The following is an 18,763-nucleotide window of genomic DNA, read 5'->3' as shown; positions in this document are numbered from 1 at the left end:
GGTGGCGTTTTATCAAGTAGTGGTGTAGTTTTGGCATTTGACTATGTGATACTTAAGCAATATTTTATGAGACAACTCTTTTGATCCAAAAGTACAATAACCTCATTTACTTACATGCAGGGAGAGGTATGAGCTAAATACAGTGCATAATATTAAGGAAGTGAATTTTTATTCTGAATTGATACTTGTGATTTGTGTTTTCAATGGTTGTCATACTGTATAATTTAACACACAGAGAGGTTACATTTTTCAAACAGAAGTTAATTACCATTCATTGTAAACTCTTTAGCACTGAGGTTCACTGTATTTTAAATCAAATCAGAAATTCCTTGATTCTAGTATTTTCAACTTTGACAGTGAAGCAAATTCACATTTTGCCTGCATTAAGAAGACAAGCAGATGAAGAGATTCTTTTGTGGAGGTTGATTTGCTACATACAGTGCACTTTTATGTATTTTATAAAATATTTGGTTTTCCTTTTCTAACTTTCAAAAAATAGTTCCCATGAAATGCATTGCTTCATATTTATTCATTCTTGAGCAATGCAGCAGATCAGTTAAATAACATGATGTGATCTTTCTACTGACTCGCATAAAAATCCTCATGAACACTTCACCAGTTTGAAGCTTAGTTTGGTTCCCTTCAGTTGAATAAATAACTATTGAGACAGTATAGCTCAGGCATTGAGAAGCTTTGTCACCCTTTTAGTCTCTCATTAGTCCCAATATATTTTTCCCCACAAGTTCTCAAAACCCAAAATTATTAACTCTGGAAAAAGTAGATGATCTGAATTGCTTTCATCAAGTGTTGGTTTTCCTCTTTCCCCTTCATAATTGCACTCCTTCCCATCTCCCTATTTATTTCTGCGCTTGCAGAGACTTATCGTGTGTGTGTGGCAACATGCCAACGTAATGATCCAAACTCTGCTCTGCTTTACCCACTGTGCTACTCTATGGGCTCTTGGTAGACATGTGATGCATACGAGACAGCAAAAGTGGGACTAATGTATCTAATGATAAAACAGAAATTGACATTTGCGACAACTGAACATAGAATAAATAAGTTATAATACAGTATATAGTTCTGAAAAACTGTAGTGTTGGGTACTCTAGAAATCTACAGATATATATAAAGATTCTCAGTTGGTAATGAAGTGTAATAAGATGCTTATAATAGCCGGAAAGTAACAATCATTCTTGCCGATAGAGCGAGTTTATGTTAAAAAGGAAAGAGAAATTCAGGCTTTCAAATAGCTTTTCATGCTGTGAATCGGTAAATCTGGGTCATCAGCTCAAATGAAGCCACTGTAATATAATGCTCATCTGGCTTCTCTGGGTGCCAAGTAAGTAAATTCTTTTGCAAGTAATTATGGGAAGCAATTTGATTCACTTATAGTATATAAACAGGTGTTTGTATGTATTTAAATTTCCCCATTAGTGGAAACGGTTCATTTTTATATGATTCATAATAGTACTGAGTAGTCCTTTTTTTCCCCTTCTTCCTCCTCCTCTTCTTGAAATGGTGATAATTCAAATCCTTTTTAAGTCTGGTGCTTCCTATACTGTAGTTATAAGTGAATTAATATGTTTCCTTTGCCCATTGTAGGTACAAAGGTCCAGAAACAAGCAGTTACGTGAATTGTTTCCAGATGGATTTAGTATTCATCATGCAGGAATGCTGCGGCAAGACAGAAGTTTGGTTGAGAACTTGTTTTCTCATGGACATATCAAAGTGCTGGTTTGTACAGCCACATTAGCCTGGGGTGTCAATCTTCCCGCTCATGCTGTTATTATTAAGGTAAGTGGTTATCCTGCTCTGCAAGTGCATGTGTCTTAAAACAAACCTGTAAAAATGCATGAATATCAAGATCTTCATTGTGGTTGGGTGGGGGGGGTCTGATTGACTTGAAATGTTATTTATCTCTCGTTAAACTGATTCTCTCCAGTCAGAATCCAGTTTGTGCAGTACAGATTTAAATATATTGCAGATTATGAAAGGATTAGTTAAGGTACACTTTTGAGATCACGCTGTATTTGCCTAATTTCAGTGTTCAGCTCATCAGGATTATATTCGTGTGTGTTTATGGTAATTTTTATTAACTTTTCCTCAACCAGGGAACACAAATATATGCTGCAAAAAGAGGCTCCTTTGTTGACCTTGGAATTTTAGATGTCATGCAGATATTTGGTCGAGCTGGACGGCCTCAGTTTGACAAATTTGGAGAAGGCATCATTATTACAACACATGATAAACTCAGCCATTACCTGACTTTGCTTACTCAGCAGAACCCAATTGAGAGCCAGTTTCTTGAAAGCCTTGCTGACAACTTAAATGCAGAGGTAACATTTGACAAGTTGTTAAGAGAAACTATCTTAAGGTGACCAGTTTTAATCCCCAAAAAATGCAATATTCCTATATTCAAAATGTCTATAAACTAATAGAAACTCCCCCCCAATAAAGGGATTTTACAGGTGTATATTTTGGATTTAAGAGAAATGAACAATAAGTATCTCACGGCATTACAAGCACAGCAGAAAGTAATTATAGATATTGCAAGTCAATATATGGAGAGTCAACATAGCAGATATAAGCCCCATCTACAGAAGAACTTATAATCTTTTTTTATATTTTTACACAGAATTATTTTAGGAGAATCTGGATTTAATTAGCATAACTGGATTGTTCCAATGCTCTGTATAAAATTTATTAATACAGGCAAAGTATAAAAATATTTCCTTTTACTGTTATACTGTTATACAGTTATACAGTTATATATATATAAAAAATAAAACAAGAAATTTTCTAAAAAATATTTTTTTGGAAAAGTTATCTTTATTTGTGAAATCTCTAATATTTAATTTATTGAACCTGAGCTAGGAAGTGTAACTCGTATTCTCGTTTGACCTGTTCTTTCTCTTTGATATTAGTTTTACAGTAGTAATTGAAACAGATTTGTTACAAACAGCAAGTCATTAGTTTGCTTAAATTAAAATCTCCAATAAAAATCTATTTTTTTTTTAAATCTCATAGTTATTTGCAGACTACATTTTGCTTTAATCATAATAAAATATAACTTTTCAAAGGCTAGTCATTGTAGTAACCAATTAAAAAACATTTTTTCTGGGACATTCAGAAATCTAAGTATGTATTCCAAATCAAGAAGGATAAATCACTTTTCAAAAGTACTTATAACTTTGAATTTCTTCACTTTTATTGGAAAAAAAGTTTATTTAACTTAAATGTCTTTCAGTAACTTATTGAAACCTTGAAAGCCTTAATGACTTCATTAATGGATCACATGTATGTCTTGATGTTTGGGTATATGTTTCATTCTTTTATCCATGTATTTCTTTGCTTTACTGTTTGTCACTACATTGGTCTCTTTTTGTTTTTTGGTGATTGGAGGGCCAAGTTATATAAAAAAGGAAAAAATGTGAGTAATACCTAAAAACCAAACATAAAGCTAAAACAGATGTATAGTTTCTGAAAAGTGCAGGTCTGCTTCCTGGTACCCCTCTTCATAGAAGTGTGAGGGTCAGGGTGAGCAAATGGCCAGATTGAGGGTCTCTTAGTTTTTGATGTTTTGGGCTCTCTTGATTGAGACTCTCTTTTCAATCTCTGTTTGCAGGAAAAATCCCTGTCCAAGTAGATTTATATATCAGTACAGCCCAGGGGATGGGTGTATTTGGGGCTGCAGCACCTGCCTGAAAAGGCTTCAGCTACTTCAAAGAGCATTAGCCATAAAATACTATGGAAGGATGGAAATGTTCACATGTGCTTCCCATCCCTCTCCCACAGCACCATGCAATTTAAAAATGTCTGGAAGTTTTGGAATGTAACAAGGGTTCTGGACAGGAGCATCTCCTAGTGGTCCCCCCAAGGAATCTGGTGAGATTTGGGGGCAAAAGGAGAGAGAATCCCCTCCTCCTACACACCCCAGAATAGGAGAGAGAGTGACAGGAGGGTTAGAAAAGGAAACACCTGTGACCATCTGCAATCCCTCTTTCCCCCCAAATGAGGCAGAGCAAAAGGAGAACAGCCCTGGAGGGAGCTTGGTGGATCAGCTACTGTCCTGAGCACTGAGTTCCGTAGGCCTGCTACTACAGAGCTGACAGCAGCCCTGCTGTGCTCCTCTCCCAGTACACCTTTGATCTGCTTGTGGGAAGAAAAGAGAGAGGGCCTGTGAATCTCCCACCATTTTCCGCCAGACCAAGATTTCATAGAATCATAGAAGAATCGGGTTGGAAGAGACTGCAGGAGGTCATCTAGGCCAATTCCCTGCTCAAGGCAGGACTAACACCAACTAAATCATCCCAGCCAGGGCTTTATCAAGCGGGGCCTTAAAAACCTCTAAGGATGCAGATTCCACCACCTCCCTAGGTAACCCATTCTAGTGCTTTCTCTCTTTCTCTCTGTCTCGATGAAAGACTAAGGTTAGTCATTAATATACTTTAATAAAAATTGAGGGTCAGGACAAGAAAAGGGGGAAGTGAAGCTGTAAATCTAATAGCTGTGGTAAAATAGAAATGAAACTCTGAAAAGAAACTCAGTAGAATCTATCAAGTCTTTCTGCTGTGTAGGTAAATCAAGCATTTTTACTGATTATTTCTAACCCAGGCTTAAAGAGTGCATCAATACTCTATGTTCATGCAAAAGAATGTAAACACTTTGTCAAATAGACTAATGTATGCCTCAGCTAACTTACATTCCAATAAATTGGCCAAGTAACACAATATCCAAAATAAAAAATTCAAGAAATACTGTACCTGCAAATAGCAGACTTGAAGTAAACTGAGCCATTTTCTCAAGAACTTTGTACCAGAAACAGCCCCTTGTTAGATTTCTAACATATGTCACATTGTGTTATTACCACATTTGTATATATTTGACATAACTAGGTTTGTTGTATTGAACACATCCTGTATGCATACCTGGAGGGATGTGTGCACAGTGAAGCAAAAATTCCAAAACTTAATGCAAATGGAGATCTTCTCTCTACAGAATTGACTGGAAATCTGTCACCTCAGCACAATTTGCAATGGAGTTTTTTCTTGACTCCAGTTCATGAGTTGAGAAAACAGTACCTAACAATTTGAGTTCTGTGCAAATAGATGTTCTCTATTTCTTTTGTATTCTGGGATAAAAATGTCAAGTGAAGCTACTGCTATGATCTGGGCATCATTGTGATCCACTCAGTTAATACCTAAAGTCAATGTGCGGGTTTGGTTAAAAAGAGTATCCAAGATGCATAAGGGATGGTATGAAAAGCAATACATAAAAAGTATAGTATAGTATTATAAAACTATATTAAAAATGCAGACTCAAATGAAATATTGTGAACAATACAGATCACTCAAAAAGGATATTGCAGAATTAAGAGTGGGGTTCAGAGGAGGCAAGGTGTATGAATAGGGGGGGAAAAACTCTCATATGGAGGCTGGAAAGATTGAGATTTTTTACCTTAGAAAGGAGATGAATAAGAGGAAACATGATAAAAATATATATCAGATGTTCTCTCTGTTTCATAATGCAAGAAAAGAGAGAGAGTCAATGAAATTGAAAGATGGCAAACTAAAAACTTACAAAGGAAATACTTTTTCACACAAAACGTATTTAGGCTGTGGAATTCATTGATGTCATTGAGGCCAAGAACTTATAAAGATTCACAGAGGAATTGGACAAGTGTATGAATAACAAGACTTGCTGTTAATACTAATGAAAAGAACAATGGAAGGAAGATAAAACCTCGTGTTTCAGGGTTTAAACCAATCTCTAACTATTGTATCAGGATGAGACCTTTAATCAATGGCAGATTACCACATATCTGCTTCTTCTGAAGTTTCTTGTGCCTTCCTGTGAAGCATCTGGTATTATCCAGTGTCAGAGACATGATAGTGAACTAAATGGACCACAGGTCTGACCCAGTATGGCAATTCTTATATCTCTGTGCATTTTGATACACAATTTCTGTTAAAATATACCCTCAGTTGACTTTGAAAACTGCAGTCTAAACCTATACCTTAATCTTTGATTTAATATAGAAAATACAGAGACATGGTCATATCCATAGATTAAGGGGTTTGTGTGTCCCACAGCACACTAAGGTTTCAATGATTAAGCCAATTGGTAGTTGTGCAGAAAAGGCAAAATCCATGAAAGGAGACGGTCATGTTTTGTGCCTCTGTCAGAAGGAAAACAGTGCAAAATTAAAAGCTATAGTATGGAACAGAAGATTGAGCCAACTAATAAAGGGCTTGAAAGTTTCCAACTCAAATACCAGCTTTTGTGTCTAACTGCTGTCCTTTGAACAAAAGAAGAGGTAACTCCTTTCTGATTTGAAGAAATCCTATCAATTAGCTGTCTTACCTTATAATACTGAATACTACATGCCAATAAAAAGTTCAGTTTAATAGATATGGATAATCCTATGACTGAAAAACTAGGAGTTTAGCCAAGATTTTTATATCTGTTAAGCATTTGTTCATTTGTTTAACTATAAAACTTATTTTTAATAACTAATTAAGCTACCCAGGGTCTTTTCTGGGGTAGAGATAATAATATTAAAATAACAAACATAAATTATATATGATTGAGAGGTTGGAAAGAGAACTTGGAGAATTTCTGACAAAAACTTTTGGACAAGTCTTCTAATTTCTAGAAGAGTGATGGGTTCCCCCTAAGAGCTCTGTTTTCCTAGAAATTACAGTAAATTACAAAATCAGAGTTACTGAAATTTTTTCTCGTGAATGGTCTAGAAGCAGAGAAGTGTCCATCTTTATAGTACTGTTTTAACACTAACATCGGGTCATAATGGTCATTGCGAAAAGGACATTATCTGCATTTGGAAACATGCCACAAGTTATTGCCAAAACCGCATCAAGTTTTCTTATGTAAGTGTTAGTGATAGGTTTCTACCTTTGTGATTTTTAAAGAAACAGACAATTGTATTGCCTGTTCTTCAGCAAGTTTTCTGGTATGGACTTATTGTAAAAGTAGCTGGTTGTGCATCTGTCTTTCTAGAATCTGCCTTTTTAATGTATGGGAAGCTATGTTAATGTATTTTTCCTATCTTGAAGCATTATGCAAATACTTTATTAATGAAGCTTTGCCTTTTTTCCACAACCAGCAATGGATGTAGTTTAATTAGTCCTTATCTCTCCTCATTTAACTTATCTGCTAATACTCGGTAAGAAATTGTACAGGGCTTTTCTCAATCATTTCCACTTATTTGTGAGGGCTGCTGTCAACTCTCCCCTTTTCTAACCAGGTCCAAGCCTGTTGCTGGGACCCCTCCATCCTCCTCTCATGGGAAAAAAGGGGGGTGGGTTGTCTCCCTGTTGTCTGACTTTAGGAACTCCAACCTTCCTTTTCCCAGCTTCTTTAATGGATGACTTCCCCTAAATCCGCTTCCAACTTCTATTTATTAGGGAACTGTATCGTCTCTATAACTAGTAGTGCACTGAACACCTGGTGCCTGCTAAATTGTGGCATCTTGGCTTAACCTCCTTACCTACCCCCACTGGATCCCTGACCTGTGGGCAAGGTGAAAAGCCCACTCCACCTCAGCCAATTTGGCAGTGAGGGAAAAATTCTTTCCCAACCCTGAAAGAAAAATGATGACTAGTGCAATGCCCACAGCAGATCATAAAAACCACAGTCTTACTCTGATCCCATGGTTGGAGGGTGGGTGTTGCTGATCTATGATTAATGAGAAAGAGAGTTCCTTCCAGAGTGCATGGGATATAAATGCTTTCCTCTTGACAGTCCACTTCCTCTTCCCTATTTGGTTCCACTCAGGTAAGTCCTGTGTAACTCAAATTTAGAAGAGACATTTAAAAGAGCCCTAAACTCTTTTCTTCCTCCTGGCCAGACAAGACTTTCAGTTGCAATGAGCACCTTCAGAAAACTTAGGTGTGGAATTGGCTTAAAAAACTCGTGTTTTCAAAAGCCTGTATGAGAAATGATTTGAGAGTTCTTTGGCCCCTGGAGAAGTTCACAAAACTGTTACTTGGCATAGCACAACATATAGGATATGCCAGTTTAGCTCCTAATGCCAGCGTTAATAGTCATGACTCATATATTCTAGTAGAGATAGTAATTACTGGTGGAGGTGAGGAAGAAGGTAGAAGATTGTAAATCACATTGACAGATGCATGGTTCTTCCAGGACAATCACTAATTAATGTATTGTACAGCTATGATATAAATCTTTAAATGTGATGGATGTAGGAGGATCCTTTTGATGGAATCTAATGAAGGTAATTGATAACACCATGTAAGTCTCTCCCCATCTTATTTTCTAGAGATACTATTTTTAGTTGATATAATTGCATAAGATGATATAGGAATTTTGATTTAAATACATAACACACTATTGCTAATTAGCACTTGCGGAACAGAGCAATGTTAATTGTAGTTAGTTTTTTCCCTATTAAATCAAAGGATTCTTTTTTTATTTTTGTTTTTTGACTATAAAGCAGGCAGAACTTGTCCAGCTGAACTTTAAAATCTTAGATACATGCTAGCAATTTGGACTGTTGCAGAATGAATGGATGTCCTCCTACCCAGACTCCACACGCGCACGTTATATATTTATTTATCAAAACATAAAAATTAGAGCTCTAGCTGGTGCTAAAGATTTTGGAATGCATGCAACCATGTCCAATGTGAAATAAAAACATATCCAGACATAGTAACTAAAATAATTCTTAGACTGGTCAATGGTTCTGATCCAGCGGTTCTCAAACTGTGGGTCAGGACCCCAAAGTGGGTCACGACCCCGTTTTAATGGAGTCACCAGGGCTGGTGTTAAACTTGCTGGGACTGAGGCCGAAGCCAAGCTCAGGCTTCATGCCCCCACCTGGGGTTGTGTAGTAATTGTTGTTGTCAGAAGGGGGTCACGGTGTAATGAAGCTTGCGAACAATAACATATTCACTGGTACCTGCTAGTGCTGACAACAGTAGAAGTTGCAAAATGATCTCTGTTATAATGCTGTTTTCACATTCATAACTTCCTAAATATTGGCTTTTTTTAATGAAATTTTACATGTTTAGTCTTTGCTGTAATTGATTAATAATACATGTTTAATTTAAAAAAATCTAGTTCTACTCTAGTAAATAGAGCTAATGAAGAAACAGTGTGGGCCAGATCATCAACTGGTATGAAGAGAGCATTAGTGGCACCAGTTGTCCTGTTAAGTTTGAAACTTTGCTTCAACATAGTGTTCATTGGGTTTTAGTGATTTTGCTTGGCAAGGGAAAACTTTTTTTTAACAATAATTTTTTTAATTGGAAAAATAATTACTTCTGAGCATCACTGTTTGCCATCTTCTAAGACTTTTAGAAGAGCCCTAGCCCTGTTGTGACTTCTCTTCATGTTCTTGGGCTACTCAGAGGGCTTGGATTAACATAGGAGATGATGCTCACGACTCTGCTAGGACAATTTGTGTTAGAGATAGTGTACATATTTTCATTGGGAAAACATACAGCAAAATCCTGAAAGATTTCATAGGAAAATATTGGGTTTATGCTTTTTATTTTGTTTCTTATGCTGTAGGAAGAAGGCCTGAAAGGACGATTTTAATTTTTTACTATTTTTTCCCCTTCCCAAAAAGTATTTATTTTTCCAATTTATTTTTACATTATAAATTCAGGTTTCTCTGCCCTAAGACAAGTGGGGAACTAGTGAAATGATAGCATCCCAAGCAGGTAGAATAATTCAGGAGGGGAGGGGCCTTTAGTTAGAATGTCTAAAATTTTGGGGTTTGTTTTTTTCTTAATGTCTATTTAATTCCAGTGACTGACTAATATTGTGGAGAAGGAACGTTATATTAGAGAATCAACACCTTACTTCTTCAAATAAAGTATAATGTCATAAGATTATTGTGTTTTTTCAGAAAAACCAAAGACGATACCTGATGTTGATATTTCTATGGTTAAACAGAGCAAGCAGAAAACATATCCTTTTTGAAGGAGGATTAATTTTTGCAGGTCTTCTTTATAGAGTAAAGAAAAGAAGGGCAAAAGTCCAATTTTTTTTTAATTAATTTGCACTTTTAAAATCAGCTAGCTAAACATCTAGCTTCATATCAAGGATCAGTAAACATCATTTTAGGGACATGCTCATTATTCTTTGCTGTTTTGCTGCATTCTAGAATATTCTGCAAATTCACAGTTTCCATTTTAAATGTTTGTTTCATTCATTGTAAAGACGAAGCTAGTACCTGCCATTTATTATGATTTATTATATTCTAGCATAACAACACCCAGAGGCTCCAGTTAAATCAGGACTTCATTGTGCTACGCATTGTACAAACACACAACAAATCAATGTACCGAGTTTCTGCTAACCCAGACTTGCTGCAGCTGTCTGTTGTTAAACAAATGGGCCATTAGCATTGTTTTTGGAACCCAAACTTTTGCATTTTCTGCCTTTGTGATTTTAACCGTGATGCTTTAATGTAGCATTATTATTTGTTTTTCTTCCATTTAATAATAAATTATCTACATTTCATTAGCTTAGACACCATCAAACCAAACTAATTACAGAAGACTTGGAAAGGTAAATATCATTCCATAGTACCAGCTGAGCTGGTATGTATCCAAATGGGCACTTAATCCTCACGTAGAATAGTCACAAGGAAAAGGAGTAGGTAAAAGTAGGACAGATGAGGGAGAAAGTGCTCTGTAATGTTGGAATAGTACTCATCTGGAGTAACTGCTAGGCGCCAAAATATTTAAATTTTAAAAAATGGAGTGCAAGTATTTCATATTCTTAGTAAGACTAACATCCATAGCACAGTTAGCCTGTTTATGAAGAATTGTAAGTAATCTATAATATTGTGGCTGCAGATCTGTAACAGAGAGGAATATAATATTTTACTAAATTGGCATTAAAATGTTCAGTAGCATAATTTAATGTCCTCAAACATGAATGAAATCCATCCTAGGCCCAAAGGTGGCCTCAATGGAAATTGAAATGATCTTAACAGTAACTGAATACCCAAATGGTACTCTGTAAAAATGCTACAGCTTTTTTACCCATTGCAAATATGATATCATAGATCACACATTATCTTCAGTAGGAAATGTAAAGCTATGCATTATAAAGTCAGAGAAGTTAACAACACAAGCAGGAGTTGGGGAGTAACTGAATCATATGATATATATACTTTAGTAGTTAGTAAGACTGACCAGATCACAAAATTTTTTTAGAGAATATGCAATATGCTAAAATATAGTCATTTTCATTTTTATTGCACTAAGTTAAAAACTGGGAGTGAGAGAGGATAAAAAAAATTGACAAACGTGTAGAAAGGAATATTTTGTATTCAAATTCCCAAAATAATAAACAAGCATGACTGTCTTTTTGTTCTGTGTTGCACAGAACCTAGCACAATGTGATCCTGGTCTAAGGCTGAGGCTCTTAGGTGCTACAATAATAAAAAATAATAATGAATGATAAATAGTGTTCCTTAAACAGTTAAAAAACTAAGAAGTTGTGATATGCTGCAACACTAAACCATTTAGAAAGTCTCTTAATTATTGATCCACCATATAAATAAGCAAAGAAATAGAATGAAATTCTGAAATTTTTAAAGTCTTATTATTTTTTTAAAAGACCAAACGTATTGTAATGTAATTGTAATATTGTACTTTAAGGGCCAGATCCCCAGATGGTGCATGTTAATGAAATTCCACTGGCTTCAGTGCAGCTAAACCAGCTGAGAATCTGTTGAGAAGTGTGCTAGTGATTGTTTACGAACATTTTAGTGGAAGTAGCAATACTGTAAGTTAGCTGAAAATGCTGAAAAGCCAAAGTAAGGCATTGACAAGACCATGAAACACCGATTTTTTTATGCCCTCTGATGACAAGGCAGGAAAGACTGGTGTTTGCTTGATTACAGAAAATCAATAGTAAGTCAAACCAGTTACAGTAGTCTATTGTTTTTCTAGATGGCATCCTGATCATTTATCTCTTGGAGTTCAGCAATAGTCATATACTGATTAGATCTCCACATGTATACTGATTAGATATAAGCTTGCAAAGTTGCAGGAATCATCGTAAGTAGCAGAATATGTCTGCAATAGGCCAAAAACATTTCAAGGGGAAAAAATAAAATAAAATGCAAATGGGATACCATTACACTGAACAGTGGCACACCATCATCTGACATAGTGTGTTCAGTTTTGATCATCTCACATAGGCTGTGTCTACACTGGCTTTTTTTCCCCCAGAATCACCCAACTATGGACTGTGGCAGAAACAATTGGAGTGGTTTTGGTTTTGTAGAGCAGTCACCAGCATATTGCCACCAGTTTTCAAATTCCCTTTAGATCAAGTCTAGAAGATATGGTTTCTTGAAGTGCTGATGGCCACCGGCACCTTCTCTGTAGAAGAGTCTCCCATATTGCTAACTCTGTAAAGCTTCATCAGTGCTAGCAAGATTTGCAATGAGATGAGTGTAGACAAGCTATTTAAGAAGAATCTAACTGAGACAGAATAGGTCTGGAAAAGTTCAGCAGTGGTGGATCTTACATGTCAGAGGAAATGACCAGGCCTAAGATAATTTAGCATGGAAAAGTGAAGAATTAAAGAAAATTTGATTCTGATAGGATTTATTGAGCTTTTCTTTTTTAGCTCTAGCAAAGAGAATATGTTTAAAAGATAGTGAATTGATAGGTTGACTTTATTTGATCTTTGTACAAGAGATTCAAAGAAATAAGAAAAATAGTTCTTACTATATTTACAAAATAAAAAGCTACTATATTCCTGAACTTAAATAGAATGCTTCTATAGTTCAGATTTATTCAGTCAAATTAGCCCTCATCAGAGGCCATAAAAAAATTGTTGTTTCATGGTCTTGTCAATGCCTTTGGCTTTTCAACATTTTCAGTTAACTTGCAGTATTGCTACTTCCACTAAAATGTTCGTAAACAATCACTAGCACACTTCTCAACAGATTCTCAGCTGGTTTAGCTGCACTGAAGCCAGTGGAATTTCATTAACATGCACCATCTCGGGATCTGGCCCCAGTTATGCCTTTTACTCAAGTTCTTTACTGAAGAATGATGCAGCTCCCTTCTCTTTATTGGGGTAGGACAGTTTCTCTTTTCAAATCTGAGTATTTCTGATTGGCCCTGAGGCTGATTTCTCTTTATAAATATGGCACAATCTGCTGAGTCCTGTGATTATTAATTTATTTTTTTTTAATTCTTAATTTAAACATAATGGGTTAATGGTTGATGGGAAAGGAGGAGCCGGTCCTGTCATACCTATATGAGGTCATATACAGCGATGTTCCTTTATCAGACAGTGATGGGAGGGTGTTCTATTGGTAAAATGCTTGTAGCTCTATTCAATTAACTAGCAAATTTTGCATAAAAATATAGTTCAAAAGTTTTTTAAACTTATTTTCTCTGAAGGTCTTTTATTATATATGTACTCAAGAGAAGAAAGATCACTTCTGTAAAAATGTTTTTACATAAGTGAAAATTTACATAATTATGTAAAACATGTTTACAGATGATGTACTGTTAAGCCTAGTGACTTATTTAAAATAAAACTGGTAAATTAAGCTGTATTCTGAATTGCTGCTCACCTCGCTATTCTCCTTTGCGTAGGGTTTTTTAAAATTAAAACTATACATTATTGCTGTTACGATTTTTTTCAGTCACAGTTGTACTGACATAAGCTCTTGACCGATTAGTTGAAAAAGTCCTACACTGTTGAATTAAATAACCTTCATTTTCACTCTAATACACATTGTGTGCTGGATTTTTAAAACCCAGCCTTTCATTTTTCAGGCACAGTTCGTAGTAACAATTATTTGTGTGAGCAATATAATTAATAGTTGTCTATCCATCAGATAAAAAGGTGCAATCAGCAGTTCAGTTTCAACATGATATGTATTTTGTAAGGACCATTGTTTCTCCTTATAACAGCCAAGTAACTGTTTAAGGAATTAAAAAAAAACTGCTGTACTAAGACTATGTTAAATACAACAATTTAGAATTTTGTTTCTGACTTCGTTAAAGATGAAAACACCGTTATTAGTCTTTTCACTCCACTTACCAGTCCTAAATTTCCAAACTTATCAGAAGCTGCCCTCTCATTTTATAGACCATTTGTTTCATAATTACTCTGAAGGGTTTGCAGTAGAAAGTACTTTGTTGTTAGCCTGTTGACCTTACCCAACAATCCACAGGAACTTGAGGTGGTCACTAGATGGCAGCAAATATTCAAAAGTAGCTTTCACTATTTTCTCCATATGGCATTCAGTCAGTACAGTCCTTAAAAAAATGATGAGCATTAATAGGTTTTGAAGCCTTACAAACATTTACAGATTTCATCTACAACCCATCTATACTACACATTCTTACTATCTTCCTCCTTAGCTTTGCTTTTAATTTTGGAAATATTTAATTGTGAACAAATCTAAATGCAAAATTAGTAATTAAAATGAATGAGGCAAAAACAGTGGTTTGTTTTTAACTCATGTCAGACTTTGCTATCTTCCAGAATAAGAGCATTATACTTTGATGATTTGAAATTAGATATTTTCAGGAGGGGTTTTGTAATATTGAAAGATGTCATTATGCTACTCCAGGTTATGTACCGGAAAGGGTTTTTTTGAGTCATGGGGAGAAATCATATGCACAAATTAGTTTGGGTAGCAAATTGATAATGAGCTTATGCACTGGATAAGATGTCTTCCCTCCCTTTCAATTGAGTTAAAGTAGCTTAGGATAAGTGTGCATTCTTAACCCGTTCAGTATCCCATGAATATATGCACTTATCAAAATATTACTTAGTTGGTGTCCATTTCTATCTATTGCGAAACAAGCCAATCTTATGAAGCATAGCCCTAGCTGAGATTTAAGTATGAACATTCATTATTGAAGTCAAAAAGGGTTACTCCAGATTTAAACTGGTTTAACTAACAGTGGATTTGGGTTTTCAGTAATATTTTTAATGTAAGGTTGGGTTTTTTGTTTTTCCTATTTAATAATAATAATGAATTTCCCTATTATTAACATATAGATCTGTAGATCTGAGAATTTGAAATTGCTTACCATTGTGTGTGCTTTTTTTTTAAAGTAATTGAATGGATTTATGTGAGACAGACCATAAAAACAAATTGCTCTTTTAATATTAGTCGTTGTTAAAGAGTTTTCCGAACAATATGGAGAGAAACAAAGCAAAAGAGTATATTTTGTTTGAGTAGTATAATGGAAATCTTCAATTCTCACAGCCAAATAATATTAACATGTTAGAATAAAAACAAAAATAGTTGTTGCCTTTTGTGAGTAGAACTAGAACTGAAGTTGCCTTTTTAAAAATGTAAATATGTAATGTCAATACCACTAATTTATAAAAAGATTCCCTGAGTGAGATATTGTTTCAGTATGGTTGCATTAGTAGTCTACAGAAATATATAAAATCACCCACTCAACTTTCAGTTACATTCTGATACTACAGCTGTGTGCTAAAGGCAGGAGCAGCCCTAACCATTTTGCTGGCTAGAGTGAAAAATGTTTTTACAATCTCTGTTCCCTCCACACTGGTCACTGAGCCAAATAACTAAATAAATAAATAAGCTGGCCAATCAGCGGAGCAAAAAATAACAATAATAAAATAGGCTGGCCAGTCATAGCGAAGCAAAACAAAACACCCAGCAGTGCGGCACCCCCGGAATTTACCACCCAGGGTGAGCACCTTGTTCACTTTCCGCTACAACTGGCCCTGGTGAGAGACCATGTGTATGTGAATCTTCAAAGATAAAAGGCAGGTGAAACCTATTTTTAAAGTGATGACAATATATGGAGACATGGTAAAAATCCTGGTGTCCCAATGTTGTTTGATTTGAAAAATATCTATAGTCATCTTATTTCCACAATTTCAGGACACTTTCCCTTATAATATGGCTTCTTAAACACATATGAGAATATAATTGAAACATTTTCAATTTAAGTCAGGTTGCAAACATCTCAGTTAAACTCAGACGGGAAGGTAAGTTTACATGGTTTAAAATATGAATCTTGTTCATAGAAGAATTACAAATTCCTTGTAGTAGAAGCCTATATTGCGTGATCTTTTCTACTGTTTATAATTTTTACATTAAAAGATCATTTAGGTGCTCAGGTATCTGAAATCTACTGTGAAAAAAGATACCATGGTTATTTATGCTTTAGAAATGCAGATATATAGGTGGTTCAGAAGAGATTGTTATATGATTATTATTTTAGTATATTTAAAATGGAAAGCTTCGGACACTTTCTCTAATCTAGTGCTAATGGTCTGAATTCAGTATATTAAGAATTTAATGCTTGTGTTTTCCTCTAATATGTAAGTTCAATTTTTGTCTCTCTTCCTACTTATAGGTTGCTCTTGGAACAGTAACTAATGTGGAGGAAGCAGTAAAGTGGATAAGTTACACTTATCTTTATGTACGGATGAGAGCAAATCCATTAGTATATGGCATCAGTCACAAGGCTTATCAGGTAGAAAATGCATTTTAAAAAAATATCTAACCTGCTTTCTGGTTCTGTAATCCTTTCCTGATGTGGAGATAAATATTTGCTATTTCTGCTTTACCTGACATCAGCAATTCTTTAAGTGTTTAAAAGGGAGAAGATATTTTCTAGAGCAGAGAGTTATTTTTTAAAAAAAATAGTAAGTTAAAAGGTCCCTTTTGAGTTGTCCTATCAAACACTTTTACTCACTATCATACAAAATACATTTTCAATGGCCAAATTAGCCATCAACACATAGCACTCATTCTTATCAAAACAGCCGTCATGCTTTAGTCAGTGTAAGCATTTCAGTAGTGAAAGTCAGAGATGAGTTATGCAGTCAAGGTTCTTGAACCATAGCTCTGCCTTACACACGGTTTTTCCTATGTCAAGTATTTGTTTTAGAAGAGCTCACCACTTGCAGTATCATAAATTATTAGACAGCATATTCCCTTAATTTAACAGGTTAATAAAAATCAATCATTCAATCAGATTTGAAATCTTTTTCTTGGGATCCAGTTTTATACCTTTGTTTGATGTTGGTTTTAGATATTATTTTGTGTGTTGGAATAAATCGGAACACAGATATATTTTTTTTAAAGTGGAATTCCTTATTTTTACTATTTGGTGTGTCATAGTTTACAGGAAATGTAAATACCTATTTTTCTTTAACACTGCTGTATATGCTCTACTAGAGCCTTCAACAATAGTAATTCGATAGGCAGGAGACAAACATAAAGTGGTAGGAGGAAAAAACAAAGGAAATATTTCTCTTGAATTTTATTTATTTTTTTAATGGCAACTCTTTGAAACTGCTTAGAGGTTTTGGGGGTAGGCGTAATCCTGTTGGATGTGGCTTAATGGCGAGAGTGCTGATAAGATGGTCAAAGGTTCATGATAAATGTAATTTGTTTCACACCTCCACAATTGGTTGCATGGCTTCATAGTTTTTTCACGACTATCAACACTCAGGTTTTGAGTACCTACAACGTTCCTAGCAGTATGCCAGTGTCAGGTTTAAGGTCCAATATCTTTGTCCTTTGGGGCTGAAAGTGGGATTTAAACCATAGGGAAAGTGAGTAAGAATTCCATAGTTCTCAATACATTATAGTGAGGTGTAATTTAAATATTTTATGGGCACACATTTAGAATGGCTTTCTGAGTTCAGTCATCTCAAATGCATATTAATAAATCTCTTATACTGTATTATAATGTCTTTGTATATGGTTAGCCAAACTCACATAGCCAGGTAAATGAAAAGCATAATCTAAGGTATCATCAAATACTAGATCTAGTTGGGGCTCAACACTGGGAGTTTTGACATATCCTCACTCTGTAGAATTCCTTCGCACTCAAAGACCCATGTCTCTGGCAAGCAGTGCTGAGTTCTGTGGCAAATTATTAATTGATTTAAGCATATTGGATAATTAATGTAAATATGTTTGGTAACACCAAATGATAACATTAAAACACAATTAACAGGAATAATTTTTAAAATAAAACTAACAAAAATATGTTTGTGATATTCTTCAGCCAAACAAGCAAGTGCCAATCCTGAAGGTCCACTAGTGTTCTGCCATTACTACAGCTATCTCCTTCGCCGCTGCATCCTGTACTGAATCATTTTGAAGTGGCCTTTGCTGTCTTGTGTTAAGATAGAAACAGGATATACCTGTTAGAGGTGGTGTTTATTAATGCGTTTGAATAGCAGAGAGCAAGTAGGCCTGCAGACACAGATATTCTCTTCTTTCTTGGAAGCATCTGATTTATGTTTTTATATTGCCGAGTTACATTATACAGAGTGCAGGGCAGTTGTGCAGTTTCAGGTGCAGCATAACTATAGTTTTATGAGTTATGCAATTCCTTTTCCTCCCCATCCAGTTGTAGGTGTTTAATTTTCATAATTGGTATACTGTTATTTCCTAATAATCATGTGATTTGCCAATTTATATATCCATATTGGCCAGCCAGTCTAGCCACTCAGAGTGCATTGATTTGCATAATCACTTTTGGTCAGATTGTCCCCAAATGTATAGTAGGTGTGGGTGTGTGTGCAAAAAAACCTTCTCTTTTCCCCCTGCCCTTTTTGTCCTGTGTAAGAGCCACATAGCATTGCAGTCCCTGCTCCCATGAGGTCTCTCAGAACCATAAAAGGTGCAGGAAGGAGGCAAGGTGAGTCCAGGCTGCACACCACCCCAGCACACCAAGGAGCAGACCTTGCTCCCCAAAGAAGTATAGCAGCTCTGGCT

General features: G+C 35.4%; 1 protein-coding gene across 1 annotated transcript in view; it reads left to right on the top strand.

The window, feature by feature from the left end:
• ASCC3 (activating signal cointegrator 1 complex subunit 3) overlaps positions 1 to 18,763 on the top strand; it is a 544,482-nt gene that overhangs the window by 382,603 nt on the left and 143,116 nt on the right. The window contains exons 15-17 of the mRNA XM_030556009.1: positions 1,606 to 1,797; positions 2,115 to 2,339; positions 16,383 to 16,502. Of these exons, the coding sequence (XP_030411869.1) occupies positions 1,606 to 1,797; positions 2,115 to 2,339; positions 16,383 to 16,502 (537 nt within the window). The remainder of the gene's footprint in view (positions 1 to 1,605; positions 1,798 to 2,114; positions 2,340 to 16,382; positions 16,503 to 18,763) is intronic.

This window comes from Gopherus evgoodei, chromosome 3 (genome assembly GCF_007399415.2).
Source record: "Gopherus evgoodei ecotype Sinaloan lineage chromosome 3, rGopEvg1_v1.p, whole genome shotgun sequence".
In the NCBI taxonomy this organism is placed as follows: domain Eukaryota; kingdom Metazoa; phylum Chordata; order Testudines; family Testudinidae; genus Gopherus; species Gopherus evgoodei.
Note: the sequence above shows the minus strand (reverse complement) of the source record. Positions and strands in the feature narration are given on the sequence as shown.